General features: G+C 38.3%; 1 protein-coding gene across 1 annotated transcript; it reads left to right on the top strand.

Moving 5' to 3' along the window:
• Positions 1-13,698: 13,698 nt before the first annotated feature.
• On the top strand, positions 13,699-19,879 carry LOC121985065 (probable carboxylesterase 16). Its single transcript, XM_042538331.1, has 2 exons — positions 13,699-14,545; positions 19,175-19,879. Exons 1-2 carry the CDS (start codon positions 13,809-13,811, stop codon positions 19,710-19,712), a joined length of 1,275 nt encoding a protein of 424 aa, XP_042394265.1. The 5' UTR covers positions 13,699-13,808; the 3' UTR covers positions 19,713-19,879.
• Positions 19,880-26,459: the final 6,580 nt, after the last annotated feature.

The raw sequence follows: 26,459 nt of genomic DNA, 5'->3' as shown, positions 1-26,459 counted from the left end.
AAAAAATATACATATATAGTGGAACAATGCATTTACCATTTACAAAAAAAAAATATGCATACAAAAATGCAGAAAACTACTGTTGTTTAAAGTAAATTGGAAGCCAATGTATATATATATAAATTTTGAATATTAGTATTTTAAAACTAATTTTGTTAAACAGTAGGAATCCTATGCTCTAATGAGAAGATAGCAAGCAAAGCATTGAAGAAGAATACCATCGTCAGCCTCATACTTGTTATTGAATCTACAAAAGTTTTATCCTAGTGCATATTGTTTGAACCTACAACAATAAAGACAATTATTACTTTCAATATCTCAATCAATCAACTACTATAATTTTATAAAAAAAACTTTGATAGTACCAGCTATAGATGCCAATTCTTCTTCATATGTGTCGTCATCGCTGTTATGATGATTATCTATAGTTGATCTGACAATCAACACATCGTTATATTTACAAATTTAATAAAAATAATTGATTAGCAAATAAAATTACCATACAAATATAGAATTAATCTACACATACCCTTGTTGTAAACTTGGACAATTGCGTTTGTCATGTGACATACCTCGATGCCCACATCCACGACATAACCGGGACTTTGAAGTTGACTTCTCCTTTGATGATTTTAGTCTCTTCCCACATCCCTTTGTTGTTACTAAAGAAGGATCAATAATATTATGAGATCTATCCATGGATTTCCTCTTTTGACCCCCATTGTCGCATGCTTTACTAGTATTCATCTCTTGAATTTTGCTGTAGATATAATCAAATTGTTCATCCAAGAAGTTTGCCCCCTCATCAGTCAAAGATGCATCATCAATTAATACTGAAGATTTAATGGATAACCTTGAGTGTCTTGACATCAAAACCCTTTCTGGATCATCAATGAAATTTTGCTTACCCAAAGCATGTATTGCTCCAACCTTTGCATCTCGTGTCCATCGTTTGAGTATATATTTATCTGGCAAATGAAACACTTGATTGATACGAAAAAAGACTAACATATGCCTGCATGGAATGCCATCGAACTCAAATTTCCTACAGCTACAGAATATGTTGTCATTCTGTTTGTCATGCGTAAGCACCCTTGGTTTGGAGGAAGAATTACTTTGAAATTTCATCACATGATAAACCACTGAGTCAACTCCCGTAGATGCTTGTTGCACATAATAACCATGGATCTCACTTATTTCACTTTGAAACTCTACCCATTTCTTTTTTGTGTACAACTTAACCATTTGAGTTTCCATTGGCCAGTTTGTCTTAATCCTGGGAAGCTCATTCATATCAATATGGTCAGCAACTAACTCATTATGTCTTTGGTGTCTCGGTGCCCTATTGAAACAGATTATAAAATCCATCAATGAATTCTTATTTGAAACATACCTCTTGAAAAATGCATGTGAATCTTCAGATCTTTGACTACTTGACATTCCAGCACAAAATATATGACTAAAATATGCTGGCACCCACTTGTGTCGCAATTCATACATCGAAGACAACCAATCATTTTTCTCCAAGTTAGCACACTTGATAACTTCTTCCCATGAATTCTCAAATTCATCAGGTGTGGTAGAATTTCCAATGACATTCTTTATGCTTTGGTAGTATTCATGAAAAGTCAAAGGGTCTAATTTATCTGGAAATTTGTTCAGTATGTGCCACAAACAATATCGATGCACTGTCTGAGGGAAAACTTCAGCAATTGCTTTCGTTATAGCAGGATCTTGATCAGTGATGATCACATTTGGTACACCTTTAGGCATAGCTTCCATGAATTTGTTAAACAGCCAAACAAAAGACTCAGTTTTCTCATCACTTATAAAGCCGCAACCAAAAATAATTGTCTGATGATGATGATTAACTCCTACAAATGGTGCAAAAATTAACCCATATTTGTTAGTGTTATATGTTGTATCAAATACAACTACATCACCAAATACATTGTATGCCGTCCTTGATACATGATCCGCCCAAAAACACCTACTAAATCTGTTATCTGAATCAGTCTCGTAATCAAAGAAAAAAGTTGAATTCTTCTCTTTCTCATATGCAAATAACTCGATTAGTGTTTCAGCATCGATACCCTTTTGTTCATCCCTTAACTGTTTCTCAAAGTTTCTAATATCTCTTTCTGTGCAACCTACCAGCTCAGGCCCTCCATACTCTATCTCTAATAATCGCATTTGTTGACAAGTTGGCACATTGGCCTCTGAAAACTGTTGAGTCAATGCTTTCTTTGCTGTCGAAACATTGCGATGTGAGCGTAGCAAATGCACTTTTGAAGGAGTCGAAAGTGGATGATTATGACCTTCCATAAAGTTAGTGACAACCCAATTAGGTCCAGTTTGTTTCTTGACAAGTGAAATCTTTGACTTACAACCAGTTCTAATTTCGCCACGTGCTCTTTCCCTCGTCCGTAGATCACCTTTTGTTTGTTTATTTCGTTGATCATTTGTATATCCTTCTTTAAAGCATACAAATGTTTTCCAGACAACTTCATTTGTCATCTTATTTTTCTTGCTATTATTTATCCTTGCACTAAATCCAGATTCTCGTGCATATTGATTATAGAATGAAAATGCCTCCTCTATTGATGAGAATTCCATCCCATATTTTGGCTTTCGATCATCTGCAACTTGGGGAATGTATAGCTGATTATGTTCTTCCATTGTTGAGGAATTTCAGATTTAGATGAAGTGAAGTTCTGCATATCACCATATAGTCACAAAAACATTCTAAATCAAATAGACATAAGAAAATGGATGTTGCTGGATTGTGAAGGTTTGATAAGTACCATAAAACAAGTGTACCGTTTGGTAGAATAGTTAAAAATTAGTTAGTAATCTAACATCACAGTGTTCTCATGTGGTGGTCATCGGCAATGAAAAATATTTACATTCAGCATCAAAGAAACAAATAGAAGAGAGAAAAATTATAATTATGAAGATCTAGTATCTGTATACATCCAGCATAGAAACAAATCAAATAGGTTAACAATGACAAAAGTTTTACAACTATAATGATAACCATGGACAATGGGAAGTAGAATGGATGCATTATATTTTTGCAAATAAGCAATAAATCAAGGATACTGTAATGAATACAATTCTGTGCTTTATATACTAGGGACACTAGTATTTATACTTGCTATATTATAGAATGCATTCACTAAGATGAGAATTCCTTTGATCTAAATGTCATAGTAGCATAATGGTGTCCATAACGGTGAGTGATAAGAATACTGATTTGTATATTTAAAAAAATATCATAAGCCCCTTTATTTTCCACATGGAAGTAATTAGATTTAGTTGGTAGTATGTAAAAGCCACCCAAGAATAAAATTCTGAAGCTGACCTTTGGATTCTTTTCCAGAAGAAGCCAAACAGAAACAAAAATTAGACAGTGACCGGCAAAAACTAGATTGTACACTTCTATTTCCCAGACCAATAAATCCAGAGTACGTATTGTCAAAGGTAAACGGATGGAAATAGTAGTCATGAGTCCAATTAACAGCCAAATACAATTTAAGTACAAGAAAAGAGAAATAGAAAAGAATTGGGTAGCAATATGTTCAAAATTGGACAAAAGATAACCTATCAAAGTACCACAAGATGGAAAGAATGACAATGAAATTGATAGTAGCTCAAAAAGCAACTAAATACAGAAAAAAATGCATAATCATAGTTATCAATCACTACTAGACCTATAATCGCATTGCTCAAGGCAGCAACAAAGAAGGGATTTAGAAACCTAATGCCGCAGGAGAATGATGGTTAACTGAGTACAAGCAACATCACAATGCAAAAGCCGATGCTAGCTGGTTGGATTGTTTCAACAGAGTGATTAGGGGATGATTTAGGAAGGAAACTTAAAATGCAAATAGCAAAAATAGGGAGGGTTCTCACAGAGAGGGACAGTGGTAGGGATGGCCTCGTGGCGACGGGTCGGCGTTGGCGGTTCTCGACAAACGATGACGGCAGCAACGATAGATGGCGGTAGGGTTGGCGTTGCGAGCGAGGATCGTAGAGCACAGCCTCGCGACAACGGGAAACGTAGAGCACGGCATTGCGGCGAGGAACGCCGAGGAACACAGAGGCGAGGCGAGCGAGGAGAGGAAAAGTTAGGTGCATCGCGAGCGAGGATCGCAGAGCACAGCGTCGCGGGGAACACAGAGGCGAGGCGAGGAAACGGCGTGGCGGGGAACACAGAGGCGAGGTCGAGGAAAAGTTAGGTTTTAGAAAAGGAAAGGAAAAAATAAAATGACGTGGTTAAAAAATATGAGAGGTGGAAAAAAAATATATCCACCTGTCTTTGACGCGCACATTAGCGCAAAAGAGGGCGCGTATAATATCAATACTGTATATATATATATATATATATATATATATATATATCTTACTATTTTATTAAAAATCTTCCCCCTTTACTAACTAACTTTGGTAAAACCTAAAATAAATTTACATTACTATCCTTTTTTCTATTCACACTAAAAATAATTCCAAGGTTTATTAATAATTCCACAAGCGAAACAATTAGTGATCTAGAGTTCGAGACTCAGCTACGACATATTATTATGAATTTTTCTCATCATTAATTTTCTCTGGTTATTTTATATAAAAACAATATAGTTCTCTTTAGTCCCACATCTTAGAATTGACAACACTATGATCAAAGAAGCTTCTATAAATATTTTAGGCCGACGATGTTAAAAAATATACTTTTCTTAGTTTCTTTTACTAAGATAAGTATAATATTAAATTAAAATAATTTTTTGCATAGGGAAGCCCGTTATAGTAGTTTATTGTTGGGATTCTCTAACGTCACCCATGTATTATTGCACTATTGCATGAGTCTTGGTTCTGAGCGTAAGGATGACATTAGAAAATCCAAATAATTCAGATTTTCAAAGACCCAAATAATTTTTATATTATTATATTGCACACGCAACATGTGTGCACGATCACACTAGTATATATAAAGAATCTCCTGCTCAATTGGTGGTTTCACCAATTCAAAATGATCTCGTTCTGATACCACTTGTAGGACCGTTATGCATGTGAGAGGGAGGGGTGAATCATGTAGTTTTGAAGAACTTATATTTTTGGTTTTATAAAACAAGTATGCAAGGGAAAAATACAAAACAAAACAAGCACGTGAACTCGATCGATTTTACTTACTCTAAGACCCAGGTCTCGCTGACCTATTGATAGGTAATTCACTAATAACCTCTTCCAGAACCTCCGAAAGAGGGAATCAAATACAACGAACAAAGGACAGTGTAACAGCCTATGCATCCTTTAATAATATCATTGAACAACTTAATTTAAATGTTACCAACAACCGAAGTAGACACAGGATTGCTCATGTGTTGGTGATGTTGGTTGCTACTCAGAAAACCTAGAGGTTCCACTGTACAAAAATTTTGTACAAAGGTCTGAACCTTTTCCTAGCTACCATATGTTTTTTAAAATTAAATTTTGGATCGCCTGCGGAACTTAACACGTTTGATCCAAAACTTAATCTATTTGTTCTTTTAGGTTTTGACTTGGATCTCCTGCGGAACTTAACACGTTTGACCCAAGTCACCTTTGTAGGTCCATTGGGCCGGCTAGAAGGGTTGGTAAATAACCTGTCAATTAAAAACAGACGACCCTTCCTCGAACGATTAAGCTAACACTTGTAAAATGAATTAAGCAGATAAATAGAAGCATAAAAGAAAAGACGAGGCACCAGATGTTTACTTGGTTACAACCGATGTGGTTGTTAATCCAAGGAAGATTAAGCTCAAAAACTCCTTCAGGCGGAGAAGCCTCTTACAGCGTTTAGGCACAAAAAACAGAAGCTTAACTACAACTAAAGCATGCAAGTGTTTGGAAATAGAATGATCGTGATTGTTGAAAAGCTTCTGGACCAAGGCTATATTTATAGCCTTGGTCGGGGCGCCTGGAAGGGTTCCGGGCACTGGGGATAAAATTTATCCCCAACGGTTGGATCGAGTCAAAGCTGATCCTGTGCCGGGCGCTCCGGCCAAAAGTCAACCCATTGACTTTTGGTCTCAGGCTCTCTTCTTGGTTCACCGCCTCGGTCCGGTCTTCTGCTCGGCTCCACTTGCTTGGGTGATCTCGACATCCGGAATGGGCTCACCGAACCCATCTTCCGGTCTTCTCGAGCGTGCTTCCTCCCGGCTCTCGTCCCTCGTGCTGCGTGTCCCTTCTCGTCCACCTCATCATCCGCAGACTTCGTCCCTCGGTCGCACCCCGTGCCGACCTTCGCGCTAGCTGCGTCTCTTGCTCCCCGAGCAATCTTCCGCTCCGGCTTTCGTACCTCGGAACCACCGCGCGCACTTCCTTCTCGTCCGCCGGTGTACTCTTCCGCAGCACCTCGTCCCTCGGACGCACCGCGTGCCGTCCTTCTCGCTAGCTGCGTCTTCCGCTCGAGTACCTGTGCTCCTAAGCTCCTGCACACTTAGACACAAGGTTAGAAACAACGCAGGACCTAACTTAACTTGTTGATCACACCAAAACAACCTTGGGGTTCCAACAAGTCTATCATGAATAAAAATAGATATAAAATTAAACAATTTATTGCAATAATGCGCAACAAGATAGAAAAAATTAAATTTCGGAAATTTTTAATTTTCAATTTGTACCTCCCCCTAGACTTATACTTTCCTTCTCCCCCTTTGATCACAATAAAATGGGGTTTAAAATTCTAAGGGTTTAAAGACTTAGAAAACTTTGAAAGGTTATCTGTTAAAATATTTCTAAGTCAACAACAGTTTTTTGAAAAGTTTCTAAGTTAAAAAAAAACTTTCTAAGCTCAAAAAAGACTTTTATGCAAGAAAATTTAAACATTAAAAAAATTTCTATGCATTTATTTATTAATTTAGTTCTTAATTCTATTTATCAGAAAGTTTTAAATTTCCATTTTAACTTGTCATAATTTCTTAAATCAATCTTTTTTAGATTTAAAACCGCAAGTATTAAATATGTAAAAATTTGTATCATGTTAATTTCTATTTTTTGAATTTTTACTTCACAAAAATATTTGAATAGCATAAATTTTAACTTGATAAAATTTTTTGACAATATAAGAAGTTCTTTCGGAAAGGTGCAAAATTCGTTCGAAAGACTATTTTGTGATTTGCAAGAATTTGACGACACAAATTCTAACTTGCAAAAATCTTTTAACAGTCGATTTCTTAATCCGAAAAATTCTTTCGATAACATATTTGGAAATAAATCTTTTGATAAAGTACTTAATTCGCAAGAATCTAGTTTGCAAGATTTGTTATACAAAAGTTTTTCTGAATCGAAAATCTCTTTTGATGAATCAATTTCTAATTCGAAAAAATCTTTAGGCAGCTTTTCGACTGGTTTAACCAATTGATTAGAAGATGGAGACCATACCTGACTTACCTTTTTGGCCGTAGGTTCTCCCCCTGTTGAATTAATTTTTTTCGAAGATTCTCCCCCTTCATCGATCTCGGGATGTACTTCGGCTGTTGGATTTCTTCCGTCTCGGATTCTTCTGATGACGGCTCGATGTCTATTGAGGAGACGACTTCAACCGGTCTTCATAGAGCATTAAGAACTTTTCCCAAAGTTCTTTCGCGCTTTTGTACTCTCCGACTCTGTCGAAATCTTTAGTTGGTATTGCGCTTAGAATGTGAAACTCTGCCCGAGCATTCGCCATGGACTCTTCACGTTGCTTCTCGTTCCAGAGGCATATGCCGATTTTCTCTCCGTTCGTGTCTTTCGGTGCTTCATAACCTGTTTTCATTATTAGAGAAATACCAATATCAGAGTTAAGAAATACCTTCATTTGTTGCTTCCATGAAGAAAGCTCCCCCTCGAATGCTGGTGGGTGGTCGCTAGCTCCGGCCATTGTTGCTTCAGACGGCGGTTAGTCCTTCTGAGGCGTCTCGGCTCTGATACCACTTGTAGGTCCGTTGGGCCGGCTAGAAGGGTTGGTAAATAACCTGTCAATTAAAAACAGATGACCCTTCCTCGAACGATTAAGCTAACACTTGTAAAATGAATTAAGCAGATAAATAGAAGCATAAAAGAAAAGACGAGGCACCAGATGTTTACTTGGTTACAACCGATGTGGTTGTTAATCCAAGGAAGATTAAGCTCAAAAACTCCTTCAGGCGGAGAAGCCTCTTACAGCGTTTAGGCACATAAAACAGAAGCTTAACTACAACTAAAGCATGCAAGTGTTTGGAAATAGAATGACCGTGATTGTTGAAAAGCTTCTGGACCAAGGCTATATTTATAGCCTTGGTCGGGGCGCCTGGAAGGGTTCCGGACGCCCTGGGGGGATAACATTTATATATTCCCCAACGGTTGGATCGAGTCAAAGCTCGATCCTGTGAAAAAGTCACTTCCGGGCGCCCCGGACAGTTCCGGGCACCCCGGACAGTTCCGGGCACCCCGGACAGTTCCGGGCGCCCCGAGCCAAAAAGTCAACCCAGTTGACTTTTGGTCGTCTTCTTTTCGGTTCCTCTCGGTCCGGGTCCTTCGCTCCAGCTCCACTTGCTTGGGTGATCTCGACATCCGGAATAGGGCTCACCGAACCCATCTTCCGGTCTTCTCAAGCGTGCTTCCTCTCCGGCTTCTCGTCCCTCGGAAATGTCGTGCGTCCCTTCTCGTCCACCAGCGTACTCATCCATGAGACCCCATCCCTCGGTGCACCGAGCTTACCAACTCTCTCCCGAGCATCCTTCTGCTAGTTGCGTCTTTCACCGCACGCACTTCCTTCTCGTCCACCGGTGTACTCTTCCGCAGCACCTCGTCCCTCGGATGCACCGCGTGCCGTCCTTCTCGCTAGCTGCGTCTTCCGCTCGAGTACCTGTGCTCCTAAGCTCCTGCACACTTAGACACAAGGTTAGAAACAACGCAGGACCTAACTTAACTTGTTGATCACACCAAAACAACCTTGGGGTTCCAACAACCTTAAGTTATTAATTCCATTAAATATTAATTTCCATAATTGATTCCCAGTACTGACGTGGCGAGGCACATGACCTTCTTGGATATGGGAGCAACCACCACCGACTAGACAAAACCTCTTATGGAAAGCTAATATTTAATTTCCTAAAATAACTTTAGGTTAACCGAAAAGAACAATCAAATCACAAGGAAAAATAAAACAAAAGAACACAACATCGAAAAACATATTCGAAATACTAGAATCGTAAGCCTCTTGTATTTGGTATTATTTCCATAAATAACTAGTATGATGCGGAAAGAAAAATTACTAGTTATACCTTTTAGAAAAACCTCTTGATCTTCTACCGTATTCCTCTTCTAACCTCTGACGTTGTGTGGGCAACGATCTTCCGAAATGAGAAACCACCAACCACCTTCTTCTCCTCCTAGCTAGGTTCGGCCAACAATAAGGAAGCTTCACCAAGGAAGAAGATCAAAACACCAACCAAGCTCCAAGAGATGCTAGCTTTCTCTCCTTCTTCTTCTTCTTCTCCAAGTAGTATCCGGCCACCACAAGAACTCCAAGAAGGATGAAGTATTCGGCCACCACAAGAGGAAGAGAGGGAGAGGATGATGGCCGACCACAACACCAAGGAAAAGAGGGAGAGAAAATAATAGAGGTTGTCTCATGAAGGCACCCTCACCCCTTCTTTTATATTCCTTAGCCTTGGCAATTTAGGAAATTTATTTATAATAAAATTTCCTTAATTTTCTTTGACAACAATTAATTAAGAAAAATTAAATAAAATTTCCTAATTAATTGTATGTGGCCGGCCACCTCATGTAGAGCAAATAGGATAATTTTAATCAACAATTAAAACTTCCTTATTTGTCTTTGGAAATTTTTAAAAAATAAAATTTCCTTTTAAAATCTCTTCATGGTTGATAAAAAGAAATTTCCATAATTTTAATTTTACAACATGTGAATAATTTTTAAAGAGAAAAATAAAATATCTCACCAATCTACAAATAAGGAAAGAGATCTAATCTCTTTCTTTAATCTTTTGTAGATCTTTTATAAGAGAGATATTTTAATTTTAATTCTCTTTAATAAATTATACCTTCCACATAATAAAAATTAAAATTGAAATTTTTTTTAAAATAAATATGGCCCGCCCCTCTAGCTTGGGTTCAAGCTAGGGCCGACCACCCCAATTCATGCTTAGGCCGGCCCTAGCTTGGTTCCCAAGCTAGCTTGGCCGGCCCCCTTTAGGTGGGTATAGAAAGTCGGTATAGGTGGGTATAGTACTCTATAAATAAGAGGCTACGATAGGGACCGAGAGGAGGAATTAGTTTTGGTCTCCCGATAAAATTAAGCATCCCGTGTTCGCCCCGAACACACAACTTAATTTTATCAATAATAATTCATTCCACTAGAGAACTATTATTGAACTACCGCACCAATCCCAAATTACATTTTTGAGCTCCTTCTTATTATGAGTGTGTTAGTCTCCCTGTGTTTAAGATATCGAATGTCCACTAATTAAGTGAGTTACTGACAACTCATTTAATTAATATCTTAGTCCAAGAGTAGTACCACTCAACCTTATCATCATGTCGGACTAAGTCCACCTGCAGGGTTTAACATGACAATCCTTATGAGATTCTCTTGAGGACATTATCAACCTAGTATCTCTAGGACACAGTTTTCTTCTATAATCAACAACACACACTATAAGTGATACTATTTCCCAATTTATCGGGCTTATTGATTCATCGAACTAAATCTCACCCATTGATAAATTAAAGAAATAAATATCAAATATATGTGCTTGTTATTATATTAGGATTAAGAGCACACACTTCCATAATAACTGAGGTCTTTGTTCCTTTATAAAGTCAGTATAAAAGAAACGACCTCAAATGGTCCTACTCAATACACTCTAAGTGTACTAGTGTAATTATACAGTCAAGATAAACTGATACCTAATTACACTACGACCTTCTAATGATTTGTTCCTTTCCATTTTGGTCGTGAGCTACTGTTTATAATTTATAAGGTACTGATAACATTATCTTCTGCATGTGACACCACATGCTATGTTATCTACAATATAAATTAATTGAACAACTACAAACAAATGTAGATAATTTGACCAAATGTGATTCTTTATTCAAAACAAATGTTTACAAAAGCTTAGGCTTTCAGTATACACTCCAACAGGTGACGGTCTGCCGACGGCGATCAAATGTCTCGGAGTAGTAGCATAGAGGCAGTTGGTGTGTTTGAAGTTGTAGATGAGTCGTAGCACTTTTTTTTGAGTTTTGTATTAATGTACAGCTCGAACACTTCTTTTAAGGAGCATTGGAGGTGCCTCCAAGCCTCTCTTAGGTGCCTCCAGCTGCATGTTTTATCCCGAACAAAGTTGTTCCTTATCGTCAACAAAGTCTCTACGCTATCTGATTGAAGGTACCTTCAAGGCTATCAAAGGTGCCTTCCATCACCTGCTCAAGGCATCTTCAAATGCATTGAAGACGTCTTGGGTACTATTCACCTGAGACTGGCTTTGCCCCTTTCGCTCTACAAAATGTGTTAGTCCAACAAAACAAAGTTTACCATGTAAAACAAAGTTAACATAATAAAATAAGCAGTTTAGTAATTAGATCATGTCTCCCCAAGATCAGGATCTAGTCACGGTCTCATTTTTAGTTTTCGAAATAGACTTAAATTGGACCTGCACCTAAAGTCCCCAATTAGGACTCGTCCTCATTGAAATATTCTCCTCCAGTAACCTATCTTACTTACCATGTATAATCACTTGACTTCCTTAGAGCTCATCAGGTCTTCCCGCAGTTGTTAGGTCTGCAGATCCAACTGGACTTCAGCCAACTGTCAGGTCCCATAGACCTAGCCGAACTTTCTACTAGGTATCAATTCACTTCTTGCCCTATCTGGACTTTTATACCAACTATCAGATTTTCCAAACCTAGCTGGATTTCAGCTTGGTGTCATCTCAGTCAAGTCCTACACACTTGATAAAAAAGTTAGATAACATAACACATCTAGCATTAATGCACTTATCATTCATCAAGACTTAAGTTTAACCATTGGTATCAAATGCACCAACAACACTAGGGGGTCATTAAGGTAGTGGACTTACTTTTTTTTTCTTTGATATCCACCTCTTTAAGATGACTAAAGTCCACTCCTCACAAATACACCTCCTTCCGGGAGGCGGAGAAGGCTTGTATAAGTTTAAGCACGAGAAATACAAACCATAAATCAAACTAGATTACAAAGAAATCGAAGACGACTTTACAACATATATGAACCTTGATTTGCTTGCTCTTTTCTTACTTTAGTTGGCCTCTTGATACTTAAAAGTGCAACAAAACTTGTCCCCCAAAACTCAAGAACTAGCGTGAACAAATGTTGTTCAAAATGTCAACGAAAACTCTTTTCTAGGGTTTTGTTCAGGGTGGCACGGCGCGGCCGCCTCATGAGCCGCATGTAGCACTACATGGCCGTGAGAAGCGGCTCGTATAGGGTAGCGCCGTCCTCGAGTATCTTGTGTTGTCGCCTCGAGTGACATCGCCAAGGTAGCCCTATACGCGGCTACCAACCTAGTAAAATGCGGACGACCCTGTACAACTACTTCGTTCAGCTGCGAGTCGCAGGCATCCTCACTTAGGTCGCGACAACTTTATCAATTTTCTTTTTCTTTCTTTCCCTCTCCTTTCTGTGTGCTTTCTACCTAGATTCTTTTATCTCCTTTTCTTTCCCTCTTCTTTTCTTTTCCTCGGCTCTATGAATTTCTTTTCTCCAAGTATTCCTTTCCTTTCTCAAACTGCACCTCCAAAGAAACAAATCATACTCCTATACAAACTAGTGGCCTCATCCAATCATGAGTCATTCAATAGATTTCCTAAACTTTGAGAATAATGAAAATAAAGAGCGCTCGAAAAATTTCATAAACTTGATCTAAAAGAAAAACATAATTTGTATGGCAATAACAACTTCAATGATTTGCACATCAAAGTTTCAATTCTTAAAAACATAAGTCATTATCTGTAATCACATCTAAAGGATGAAAAAGACTCGTAATTAAAGAGTCCATTTGAAAAATAAAACTCCATGCAAATAAATTCATCCAAAATTAGCAATTTATTTATTTTATTTTAAAATTAATAATTTAATATATTTTTTCCTTCTGAAAATGATGCCTAACTAATTGACTAGAAGGTACTGATTTACTTTGACCCTCAATCTGAACCATGCATTCTAGAATTTCAATGAAAGCTCGAAAAAAAAACAATGAGCTCTCTACTTGAACTTTTCTTGATCCTAGAAAAACTAGAGTTTTTCTCTTAATTTCTCAGAAAAATAGAAATTGAAAATAAAAAAAATGTTTAATATCAACCTTTTCATACTATTTTTATAATCAATTTATGCAATAACTTGGATCTGTTGCACTAGAAAGATAATTAGTAGGTAGGTGACTTTCTTAGACCACTTCCATAATTTGGAAAGTTTGAAGTTTGACCCTTTAAATATTGACCAGCTCCATAAATTCCACGGCCAAAATGTGGAAAAAAAATCCCTCAAAATATTCACAAACATTTTTAATAATAATATTATATATATTTTGTAATATTTCTAGAAGTTATCTTGTGCCAAATTATTATTATTATTTTTTTTCTAGAAATTTTAAATAATAAGACATATATTTCTTTCTCTTCCATTTTTCCCTTCCGAGTAAATCTTCTGCGGGGCCTCTTTCCTTCCTCTCTGAGGAATCCCTTGCTAATTTTATGCCAATTGGGGCGCAGATCCGGGCGTCGGAGAAGGGGATCGGCCGGTAGCCATGCCGAGCGTCTCCGTCAAGCTGTACAGCGTCTTCTTCAAGCTCCTCCTGAGGCACAAGCTTCAATCCCTCCTCCACCAGGCCCAGGCCCAGGCGGCCGCCGAGGACCCTACCCAGTTTGGCATCACCTGCCGTCCTGACGAATCCACCGCCCCCGCTAACCCTACCTTCGGCCCTGACGGCGTCGCCACCAAGGACATCCACGTCGACCCGCTCAGTTCCCTCTCGCTCCGCCTTTTCCTCCCCGACACCTCCCTCGCGCGGCGCAGCAACGGGCACGCCTCTGACGGAACCCCCACCTCCGGAACCCCCACAACCGGCACCCCCACCGCTGGCGGGGCGTATGGGGGCTACCTCCCGTCACCTAGAGCCCGTCGACGCTCAGCTGGGTCACGCAAGTTGCCTGTGATCCTGCAGTTCCACGGCGGGGCTTTCGTCGCCGGGAGCAACACGTCTGCCGCCAACGACTTTTTCTGCAGGCGGATCTCGAAGCTTTTGGACGTGATCGTCGTTGCCGTTGGGTACAGGCTTGCACCGGAGAGCAGGTATCCGGCAGCGTTCGATGATGGTGTCAAGGTGCTGAATTGGTTGGGGAAGCAGGCGAATCTGGCAGAGTGCAGCAAGTCGTTGGGGAGTACAAAGGGAAGTGGCTCTGGTGATGCGATGAGATCGCAGATTGATGCCTTGGGGGCATCTACAGTTGAGCCGTGGTTAGCAGCTCATGCTGATCCTTCCAGGTGATTATTTCGTTTCTTGGCTGACAAACCTACTTTCTGAAAATACTGATAATTTTATGTTCCTCGTGCTTAGGACTTTCGTTTGAACATTTAAGCCCGCAGATCTTTTAGTGATCATATTGAATAATTTGACTCCTATAATGTTTAGTGAAGGAACATTTCTTTGCTGACATTTCTAGTAATCATTACACCTATATTAAATGTAACATCACATGGTAAGAATCAGGTAACATCACATGGTAAGAATCGGGTACCACACTAATATTTTGATTTAGTCTTTCTTAACTGGAATTAATTTTGAAAATTAATTAGGGCACTGGATCTCTGGTTGAGAAAATTTGCATATGGGTGTAAAAGTTACCACTGTGAGGATTAAAAGTAGATTTCCTGCTGAAATCTGATTAAGAGTGCAGAGTTTCTCTAATGGTCAAGTAAGGATCGATATTTATAGTGCTAGAAAAAGTTGGGTAATGTAGTTGTTTAACTTCAATGAACTTATATGAGGATAAAGATATTCTGATCAATTCTTAACTGACTTTAACTCAGGCAGATTGCTATAATTTCTATTTTTGTGTGTATATATAGATATAGCTTCCTTGATTGTTCCATTTTTTATTGGATGGTTCCTCTTCTTAGAAGCAGGTCTTCTTTATGTTGGACAAAGAAGGTTTTAAAAAAATTAAAGTCAGGTAAAGCTATAGGTCTCAATGATATTCCTATTAAAATTTGAAAAGTTTTAGAAGATCAAAAATATAACTTGGTTGGCTAAGTTACTTAATAGAGATTCATGAACTAGGAAGATGAATAGAGAAAAAAAATTGTTGGTACCTAGAATATGTGGCTTGTAATGTTGCTTTAGCTATAGCAAGATTTGTGTGCCTTGTTTTGACAATCTCATTGGATTGCAAGCCTTAATCAGTGATCTCGCAAGACAAGAAAACATTTGAGAGTGAAAAACTATACTATTAATTGAATGAATGAACTTAGTTAAGATTTACAATAGCTTGGTCTAAAAAACTTATATAAAAGAGATTAGGTGTAATAGTAAAAGTAAGAGCACAATAAAACTATTTTTAGAACAAAGGAGAAACTAAAATCAAACTAAAATTTATATTCTGAACTGATTTATTTACTGGGCATGTGTATTTTTATGATGATCTTTTTTGTTTGGATCAATGGATTATGTCAATGAGACATATCATATAACATTAGAAAAGCATGACTGTGAGAAGAATAAGGGACAAATCAAAAGCTTTTGAAGTCCATTTGGTTTGATGCTTGGAAGATGAACTATAGATGATATTAATTTAATAAGATAACTACCGGAGAAACATAGAGCAAAAAAGAAAGATTTTCATTTGGTTTTGTTGAATTAGAAACAACATATGGTAGAATTTTTAATAGATAGTATGGTGAATTTTAGAGGAGAAAGGAATATGTAGTAATTACATTATGTGACAAAAGAATAATAGTGCGACTAGTGATAGAACATTGGGATTATAACAAATTGTTTTACTATAACTATAAACTCACCACAAACATCAATTGTGAATTCTTGTGTTTTTACATTAGTACTATATAAGCTTAAATTCAAATTCAAAATAAATCCCTATTGCAAATTTTTGTTTTAGATGTCTTTTTTTCATTAGCACTAGATAAGTTTAAATTCAAAATAAACCCATATGACATATGTTTGTTTTAGATAACCTTCTGCTAATTAAAGAGAATGTAGAGAGAAATGTAATAAATTCAAAGTTTAATTATAGAGAAACTTTAGGTATGAAAAGTTTTTAATTATGTAGAACTAGAATTGACTATGTGAAAATAGGGTTTTCGATAATAAAACAAGGCAATGAATAGTCAAAATAAATGGCGTAACATTTCTATCTTTTGTTTATTATTCATCATGAGATATTTTTAATAAAGAGTGGGTTGTTAAAATAAAGAAAATAATTACTAGTATTGTGTGATAATCATGTGACTTTGGGAAAAAAAAAGATAAATTTGACAAAACTGTGGAATGGCTTGTTATACTTGGATCAAAGTTTTGGTCAACTAGGAAATTGCATGTGCAACAAATAATATTGTTGGGATTTCCATTTGTGAGTTTTCTATTGTATGATATGTGAAAGTATGAATTGGATGTGTCAATAAATTTACTTTATTTTTTTGTGTTAGTCACTTTATCAATATTTTTTAAAATATTTTTATACTATTTGTCATGCCCTCGTATGCTGTTTGTGCTCTGTGAGTGGATCAATTACATACTGCAGCATACAATTTTTTGGAACCTTGGATCAAATCCATGAAATTGACCCCCAAAAGATTAACATGGCTTGATGAAAATGAAGTTGTTTGTTGAACACTCTGATTTAGTAACCTTTGTATCTCTTGCCCACCTGCCATCTTTTCAAGTTCATACCAGACTCAGGTCAAGACATTGTTCTGTTCCCTGATGATTGTGTGGCTTGCCAACAATTCAATTTCCATAGTTGAGCGGTCTAGTTAGTGCTTGATCGGGTAATAGTGCTTAACATTTCTTCAGTTTGGGCAGCCATTCTGGTCCCTTGCCATTCTTATTGGAGCTTGGATGAATTTCCAAGCTAGATCCTTTTTGTTCAAGATGGATTTTGAAAATTTGAGAGGGATTAATTGTAGGACTAAACAATTCCTTTTTGATTGTGAACCAACCAATTCTGCAGCTTGATTTGATTGGATAGTCTTTTCAAGTTTTTTAGAAAGTATGCCATCTGCTCTAGAATCCTGTACTATTGCTAGTATAAGCTGGTTTAGTGATTTTAAAAATTTAGATCGTGCCTGGGGAGAAACTCAGCATTTCTTTCATTAATAGTGCTGGAAAAGTTGTGTTTACTGGTAGAATTAGTATTTCTGTCTGAGTATTTTTCATCCCCATTTACGTGTGAGTTGTAAATACTTCACCACATTGTTAAATACCATTTGAAACTGACTGAATGATTGTGATGGTCAGTAAATAAAAAAATATAAAATTCTTTTATTGATGTCATCAGATGAAGACAGTACAGGATGTTATTTAGGGGATATCCTTATTATAAAATGATGAAAAAAAGAACTACCATGCATGAAAGACTATACCTATTGATAACAGATCATAAAGCTTGGATGACTAGCAGCAAGGTCCCTTGTTGAAGTTTCTAATTGGTTGAATCAATTCATCTATTATTTTATTGAAAAAAATCATATACTGAAACCTTTTGTCTGTAGAACTGGTTGATTTATAATTTTATATCTCATCTCAATGTTGATTAAAAACTTGAACAAGTGCAGACAATTCAACTTTGTTTCTAGTAAACTTGATCAAGAAGTTGACAGTATCGTGAACTTGAGAAAACAAGGTTAACCTTAACATATATGCCTTTTGTTTCTGCAGTTCTTATTAAACTCAGTATTTATGTGTAATGGCAGGCTTTGGCGTGTTAATTTGTTTTGCTTTCTGCCTCTACAGTCTGATCTTTATTAGGAAATGAGTTATACGGAGAACATTGGACTGTTTAGTGATGATATACTTGATTTATCTTAAAGAAATAGAGGTTTCTAATTTCTTAGTTAGATTTTCTCTTTCAGCTTCTTTGCATATTTTATCCTCTTAAATTTCTTCGGTTCATCTCTGTCTCTCTTTCTAATTTCCTGTTTTTCTTCAATGAGACAATAGTTCTGGCAACTATACATACTAGTCACTGTCTAATATTGGTTTTCCTTTCTGGTCTATCTTATTGGTATTTATTTTATATCTCTAACATTTCTATAAGAAATTGATAGTGCTTGAGAGATACTACTATGATTTTGTTTGGGATGAATGTTTATAGGATACAGTTTGAATATTTGATCTTTAATATCTTGGTGTTGAGAAATAATTAGGATTATTTGTTCTTCTTGAAGTGGTTCATAAAGCAAACATTGAGGGAATTAAATTTCTAATCTCTCTTCTACTATATTTGTCCAATTTATATTGTTTTGTTATTATAAGCTAATTGATACTTTAATGATTCATGATTATTGGATTAATATTTTGGTAAAACTTTCTGGTGGTAGAATCATGAAATTGGGTGAGTTAAATGATTTGTCAAATTGGCGGCATACCTGAAACCAATTTAAGGCGTGTTACTAATTATTGTTTATTGTTTTTACTCACCACCATGCCTAACCATACTGCCCCATTTTCATCATTTTTTCCTATCTGCCATTCCATCTGTTTTCTTCTGCAATGTGGAACCACTAAGTTCTGAAAAAAGTTAAGAATTGAACATGTGCTTCAATCTTATGATTAAGTATCTTACTGTTAGTCTATGATTTCCTAATTTTTGTGTTATCATTGTTCACTAATTCGAACATTTTAGATTCTATAGTGGTCTGTGGTGCTTTCTCTAGAGTTGCTTCTGGCGCTCACCAGCAGTCACTGTATACCACTTTGAAGTTCTGGGTCCACTTTAATTTTTATGATGATTGTCTTTGTTGTCATGTGCCTGAGTTCTTCTGTTGGTCGTCATCGTAATTACAAATTATCATTGTTTTTGGTTCCATTTGCAGCTTGTGTTATTGGTATCAATTTACATAAGTTGACCTAAGGTTTGCCTGACATTTTTGGAACAGGTGTGTTCTTCTTGGTGTGAGCTGTGGTGCGAACATTGCTAATTTTGTTGCTCGAAAAGCAGTCGAGGCAGGAAAGCTGATTGAACCTGTTAAGGTTGTCGCCCAAGTGTTGATGTATCCCTTCTTCGCAGGAACTGTTCCTACCCATTCTGAACTAAAGCTAGCAAACTCTTACATCTACGACAAGTCATTATGCATACTCGCTTGGAAGTTGTTCTTACCCGAGGAAAACTTTACTTTAGACCATCCAGCTGCAAACCCCCTTGCGCCCAACCGGGGACCTCCGTTAAGATATATGCCTCCAACCCTCACAGTAGCTGCGGAACATGATTGGATGAAGGACCGTGCAATCGCTTACTCCGAGGAACTTCGCAAGGTCAATGTTGATGCACCAGTGCTGGAATACAAGGATGCAGTCCATGAGTTTGCCACACTCGACATGCTCCTCAGAACTCCTCAAGCACAAGCCTGCGTGGACGACATTGCCATATGGGTGAAGAAGTACATATCAATACGCGGCCATGAGTTCTCATACTAGTTGACATCAATTCACTAGTTAGAATGTCGCCTTGGATTTTGTTTACTAGGTTGTGCTTTTTGCTGAATCTGTTGGGTGAGTTGAATTCTTTCATGCTCTTTCCTTTTGTATCCCGGAACATGCAGTGTAGGAACCATTTCATCATGATGTTGTTCTCTTAGTTCTCATTCTTTTATTCCTTCACATACTCTCTTTAATGTACAATCCTGTAAACTATACATCAACAATATAGAATAAATGTCTCTCAATCCCTTTCTTTTGTATCTAGCTGCCTGGCCAGATGAGGACTCTCCAGGTACATAATTAAGGATTAACATTTTAAGGTCGACTTCTGAGTGTAGTAAAATTTTAGTCGATCTCATTAAATTTTCAGCATTCAAAATTGTAAAAAAATAAATAAGGAAAGAATAAAAAAAACGGCTTTGATCCATTTTTGTAGTGTGAAATTTTAAAAATAAAAATTGGAGCGGACCAGGTTCTCCATTTGATATATATATATATATATATATATATATATATATATATATATATATATATATATATATATATATATATATATATATATATATATATATATATATATATATATATTCTCTGTGTATTCTTACTCGGCAGAAGTGAGATTGTTCGCAATGGATGCCATCGGCGGAGGCCGAAGCCATGCGTGAGGGAACCTCCTGATCGGTCTCTGGACCGATCAGGGAACGCTTCTCCCGGCGTTTGCTGGTGATCGGCGTTTGACGCTGGCGGAACACCCCTCGGCCGGATCACAATCGGATTCCGGCCGAATCGCGACCGGATTCCGGCCGAATCGCGGCCGGATTCCGGGCAGATGGCTGCCGGAATCGGCAGCGTTGTGGCGAGGTCGGCGAAGAAGACGAGAAGCGTTTTTTTTTTTTTTTGGCTTTGACGTGGAATGCCAACTTATCTCTACCGCAGTAAAACCGCAAGAATTGCACCGCAGCATAAAATTTCTCTCTCTCTCTCTCTCTCTATATATATATATATATTTTGATATGTAAAAATTAAATAAATTTAGGTTTATTATTATTATTATTATTATTGAGTTGGCTAATTTAAAAATCACTTTGCCTAATTAACTAAAATTTTTCATAGCACAAAATATATATCAACCACAATCGGTCAGAATGGTGCAATGTCAATCAAAAGATACGGCATGGATGTCGATCACTATCTTATCCCTAAATTCAGGTATTACTGATTCATTAGTTTTTTTATAAGTAAAAAGTGATTATGTTGGGCTCCTTCATAACTCGTCTTCATGCTATAGAAGAAAAATAAAACTCAATTTATAATCGATCGTCATAACTCGTCTTCATGCTATGGAAGAAAAATAAAAATCAATTTATAATCAAATCATCAAATGATTAAAGAATAGAAGAATTACTATCCTATCCTCACCAATATGAAAGGGGAATCAAATTAGCATTATAAAATTAACCTATAAAATATAATGGAAATTAATTTATTAAAAATAACTAAATTATAGTTTTAAGGTCATTTTTCTGTTTTAAAATTACATATTTGTAGGATTTAGGAATTGATAGAATATAGTAGGATAAGTTGAAATTGAATAGAGTATTTTATATGATCGTAGAAATTTTATAAAATGATGATTAAATTTGTTATGTTATATGATAGTAATCTTAATATATTAATAAAATATAAGAGTGGTAGAGATAAAGAAATTAAGATAAATATGGGTATATCAAAGAAAGTTAAATTATATTTATTAAGAAAAAATTCTAAGGACATATTTAAAAAGCACGCACATATATTTAGACATACTTACACGTAAGATTTTCATATATTTATATATATTTTATTTTTTAATTATTCATTTAAAAAAATCATCTATTTTTTCTTTAAAAAAAAACCACCTAGACACGCGATGACCGGTTGCCAATCAGCAGCAGGAGCCGCTTTTTCTTTGTCTTCACTGAAGATTCTGGGACCTGGGGTGACAGTGGTGGGTCAGGTCAGGAGTTCGATCTCTCCAGCTTCGATTATCCTCTCCTCTCCCAGCATTTTCTTTTTCTCCGGCCATTAAAAAAAATCCTCATCGTCGTCCTTCGAGCGATTTATAAACGCTCACAGCTTCCAGCTTGCACCATGCTTCTCTCCTCAATTCTTCCTCTTCCGACCCTTTGACCGCGTCTCGCTTTCCACGATCAAGGTACGCACGTTCTTTTCCCATCGCTTTTGTTCTTTCCTTTCGTCCTTCTTAGCACACTTCTTGCTTTGATTTAGCAGTAATTTCAGATTCCTCAAAAAGTTCAGTTTTTGTAGTTCAAAGCATGAGTAAACTTGTAGGATTCTCTTTTTAGCAATGGTTAAAAGCACCAGAAGAACATTTCATATGCTTCCCTTCAGAAAACACACGAGAAATTAGTGGGTATGATTTTTGGCTTAGAGATATTTGTAAAAGCTTTTACTGTTTAAGGAGGGGAATAAAACTCTTGTTTCATGTGATAAACTTTGGAGATAGAAGATTACAGAAAGGTGGTGGTAGTAGTTGGGGTCGTAACAGTGATCTGAAGTTGTTTGATCACTTGTTCGTGTAGAAGGTGAAGGAAAACCACTGACCAGGAACTCAAGATTTTGAATGTAGGAGTCAGATGGATCTGTTTCGGCATGATGGGTTTTTCATTTGATCATATCTAAAAACTATAGAGATAACGTGTTGGATACGATGAACTGGTGATTGACTGGCAAGAGACCTTTCCCTCCGAGAAGAAGTTTTTCATCGATCTTGCGCATAAAGAGATGAGCTAACCAGATGTTAGCGCCTAGAAATCAGGGAGGAGTCTCTGACGAAGGCCCTCCGACGTTTAAATCACCTAACCTCTGCAGTCGTAACATGGCAGAATGTGTCAAAGTTTGTTATGTAAAGGGAATTGTACCATCTCGGTAATATGTAATGATTATACAAGAAATTTTCCATTTACCCATATGTTTACTTCTTTTGTCATTTGTGGCTTCTGTTATTATTGAGGTTGTTGGAGGAATATGTAATTATAATTGATCTACTGATAGGAGACACGATGATCCCTAAGGAAGTTTTCAGAAGAATATTCTCTGACACATTATTGTTATTCTGACAGATTGTTAGGAAGTTGTCTGCTGAGTATGTCCCGGTCGATCCTCAAGGTCGACCATCTTTTTTGAGCTGCTGAGTTACATTCTGTATAGTTTGCTCTGCCGCATATTGTACTGCATGTATCTTAGTCGACCTATAAGGTCAGTTGCCGTTATATTTGCTTCAGATTAAGCCGTTCAGTTATATTATGCACATTAGTGAATCCTTCGCTTGGAGAATAATAATATAATGTCTTAGTTGTATCAGAGATCTATTTAAGAAATAATTAAGATGTACTGTGCTCCCTAAAAGTCCATCCGGATAGTAATATGGAGATAAGTGCTTCAAACCTAGACGACCCTTTGCCCGGACGAGCCCATATAAAGAGGTTCATGAGCCTCGAGGAGGCCGACCCATACTCTAACTAAACCTATGGCTGGTCGACTGAGAGATGGATCGGACCTACCGGCCATCCTATAAGACTGGCCGCCCACAACTCGATCTGTTATTAAATGACTGGACGGGTTATCTTTTAGGTAGAGTACGAGACTTCGTATATTCGATTGACACTTAAGCTGGTTGGCCAGTGATCGCCCGACTTGTAATCTAGCCAGGCTGGACTTGAAACCCTTAAGGCTGGGTAAATGAGGAAGCCAAATGAGAGGCGTTATTTTCTATTGACTTTGATCCCCACGTCACCTTGACCTTAAGGGTCACGTCATTTCTTGGGTCAACTCATTATATCCCGTATCATCACCCATCCAAGCGATATGGAAGATCTCGAAAGAGGAACATCGATTTCTACTGCTGATGATATAGTTACTTCCTCAATTCCAGACATTGAAGATGAGTATCTTCATTATCAGGTATTGTTGGGCCAGAATGTTCAGAGTAGTATTGAATTGGGGGGAAATGAGATCTTGGAGGAGAACAGTTTCATACTTTTTCGGAATGAGTCGACAAGTAGTTCCGCATTTAGCTCAGCACCTACTGCAGATCAAACATCCTCTTGGACTGCAAGAAGCGAGATGGAAGTTCCTGAGTTGTCTTCAGACATGGCGCTGAGTTACATTAGTCAAATTCTGATGGAAGAGAACATGGACGACAAGTTTGATGTGTTTTCTGAAGATCCAGCTCTTTTGGCTGCTGAGAAACCCTTCTATGAGATTCTTGGTGAGAGCTCCCCTATGTTGCAAGATCAGAACTCCAGCCCTGATGATAGCATCAACAACCACCATTCGAAATCAAGTAATGGCAGCGTGCTTATCGGCAAAAGCGGCCTTATGATCCTTTTGAGTACCATCAGCTGCAGACTATTCCTGTTTTTGTCGATTACTCTTCTTAATCTTCATTTTCCTCCGCAATCAATGCAGAAAATTTCAATGGAGCGATAGAAGATTCCGTCTTTTCGGTTGATGATCTCGCTCAGAGTGCACCGGCTTGGCAGTTTCAGAAGGGCCTTGCGGAAGCTCATAGATTCCTTCTGAGTGATGAAAAGTTGGTGATTCATTTGGAGGCTAATGGGTTTCAATTGCCACTCGAGTTGACAGAGGAGAAGAAACCGTCAAGCAAGGAACCTGTTCATGCGTCAAGGGGGTGAAAAATTCAGCATGATGATGATTTGGATTTGCAGGAAGGGAGAAGCAAAAAACAACCAGCTTTCTCGAATGCTGAACCTATTAGTTTAAAAATTTTCGATGTGTTCATGCTCTGTGGTTGGGAAAAGAAGTGTGGAGGAAAGAATGACCAGAAGCAAACTGAATTGGAGAATGATGAAACAAGCAAAAGTTCTAACACAAGTCAAGCTAAAGCATCTGATGCGGTGATGAAAGAGGATCCACTGAGGGAAGTCAGAGTCAAGAAGGGTAGCCACGACATGATGGTTAAAGTCAACAGTCAGAGGACAAGCTTCTGGTGGTTGAGCGGCCGGCTTGTCCGCCCAATCGGATGACTTCTCCGGCCGAGTGGAAGACAATTTTCTACGCTTCCGTCAATATAGGAAGGGCAGTAGGTTATCATGTTCGCATTGACCGTAGAAGGGATCGCCCATCGAGATTGACTGTCCGATTGGACTAGGAAGAGCTACTCAGCCACGCGGCTATAATAACGGATTACCCAAGTGGCCGGGTGGTGGCCCCAAGCTGAGTGGCTCCCCCGCTCGGCCAAGCAGTGGGACCCCTTGCCCCACTCAGCATACTTTTTTTGGAGTTCATGCCACTGACATGGGGGCATGGCTAGGTGGCGAATCATACGATGGAAGGTTCTACCATCACGTTAGGGATATGCACATTTCGTTAAGGTAAGGTGTCAAAGATGCTTTACTGACACATCCTTTCATAGAACAAGTATGGAAATGTGCATGCACCTTGGGATGTGTGCCCACACATTTTTGTAGCTCCATATGCCTTGGGGCGCGTGCTCGCACGTCACCATAGCTCTATATAAGGGAGGGGGGATCCAACCACCGGAGGAGGTATACTCGCACATTATCACTGTTGAGAGCTTTCGTCCACTGTTTTACTGTTCCTCTTTGTTGCCGGTGATTGACTTGAGCATCGAAGGACCAACGCCGGGGACCCCTTCCCTGACCCGTCACTGATGTTTTTGTTCTTGTAGATTGAGCGTAGTCTTCGCACAATCAACCGAGGAGCCACATCTCCAACCAGTCGTCTTCATCGAGTTTGGACAGGATCATATTTGGTACCATTTGTGGGAACTTAGCCTGCACCCAAACTGTGAAGATGGAGGGTGCTGGACGACTCGCCACCATCACTTTGACGTAGGAAGATTTGGATTTGTTGGTCAGTGCCCGAGTAGCCAAGTTGTTGCAGCAACAGCAAGAAGCAACAGTTGATGGCCGAGCAACGAACGAGTCCGCTGCATCGCTGAGAGGGTTGTGGGCCGACCAACGGTGCCAAGATGAAGAGCATGTTGATCGACAATCGCATTACCAACCAACCTACATTTCCCTTTCATCGAGCGTTGTTCCGTACGCTCTCGGAAAAGTAACGACGAGCGGAGAAGGCGGAGGGATCCTCCTCAGAACCCTGCTCGGATAGGCGAAAGGGAAAGGCGCCTCCACTGGATGATTCCCCTGAGCGAATCAATCAACAATTCTCCCAGGAGATTCTGGAGGACCAACTGTCGTCCAACTACCGACCATTGCCAATTGGAGAGTACAACAATATGACCTGTTCGAGCAATCCCAATGGTCCGTGCGACCATGTGTTTTGGTGTTTGGGCAAAGAGTTTAAGTTAGGTTCACCTTTGTATTTGATATGTGTATATGAGCATGCAGGTTTGCGGGATACACATATGACTCAGGTTAATGACTTCGGGTCCGGTAAAGGATGGATCATTTGAGAGATCGTGGACAAGGCAACAAGGACAAGGGCCGAGGGAAGCGACTTCGAGGCATACGCGAAGGATAACATTATGATGAGCTGCGAGCTTGGGTGCATCCAAGGGATGAGATCCAAAGGAAGTAGGCTTGAAGACAAGAGGTTAAAGCTACAACGAAGAGTCAAATGAGTCGTATGGGTGAGGGTCCGAGTGTTGAGAGATTGTATTCGGGTACCAGTCGACTGGTGGTTTCATCAGTCGATTGGGAGCGAACAGAATACTTCTATTCACTCGACCAGTGTGGA

This window comes from Zingiber officinale, chromosome 5B (assembly GCF_018446385.1).
Source record: "Zingiber officinale cultivar Zhangliang chromosome 5B, Zo_v1.1, whole genome shotgun sequence".
Taxonomy (NCBI): Eukaryota; Viridiplantae; Streptophyta; class Magnoliopsida; order Zingiberales; family Zingiberaceae; genus Zingiber; species Zingiber officinale.
The sequence above is the reverse complement of the archived record's forward strand: the minus strand, read 5'-3'. Positions and strand labels throughout refer to the sequence as shown.

What these genes read in the sequence shown, in the direction of transcription:
- LOC121985065 (XM_042538331.1), top strand. Translation starts at nt 13,809, where the DNA reads ATGCCGAGCGTCTCCGTCAAGCTGTACAGCGTCTTCTTCAAGCTCCTC. An exon ending in GCTCATGCTGATCCTTCCAG is followed by an intron (nt 14,546 to 19,174) that starts GTGATTATTTCG and finishes TTTTTGGAACAG; the next exon opens with GTGTGTTCTTCTTGGTGTGA.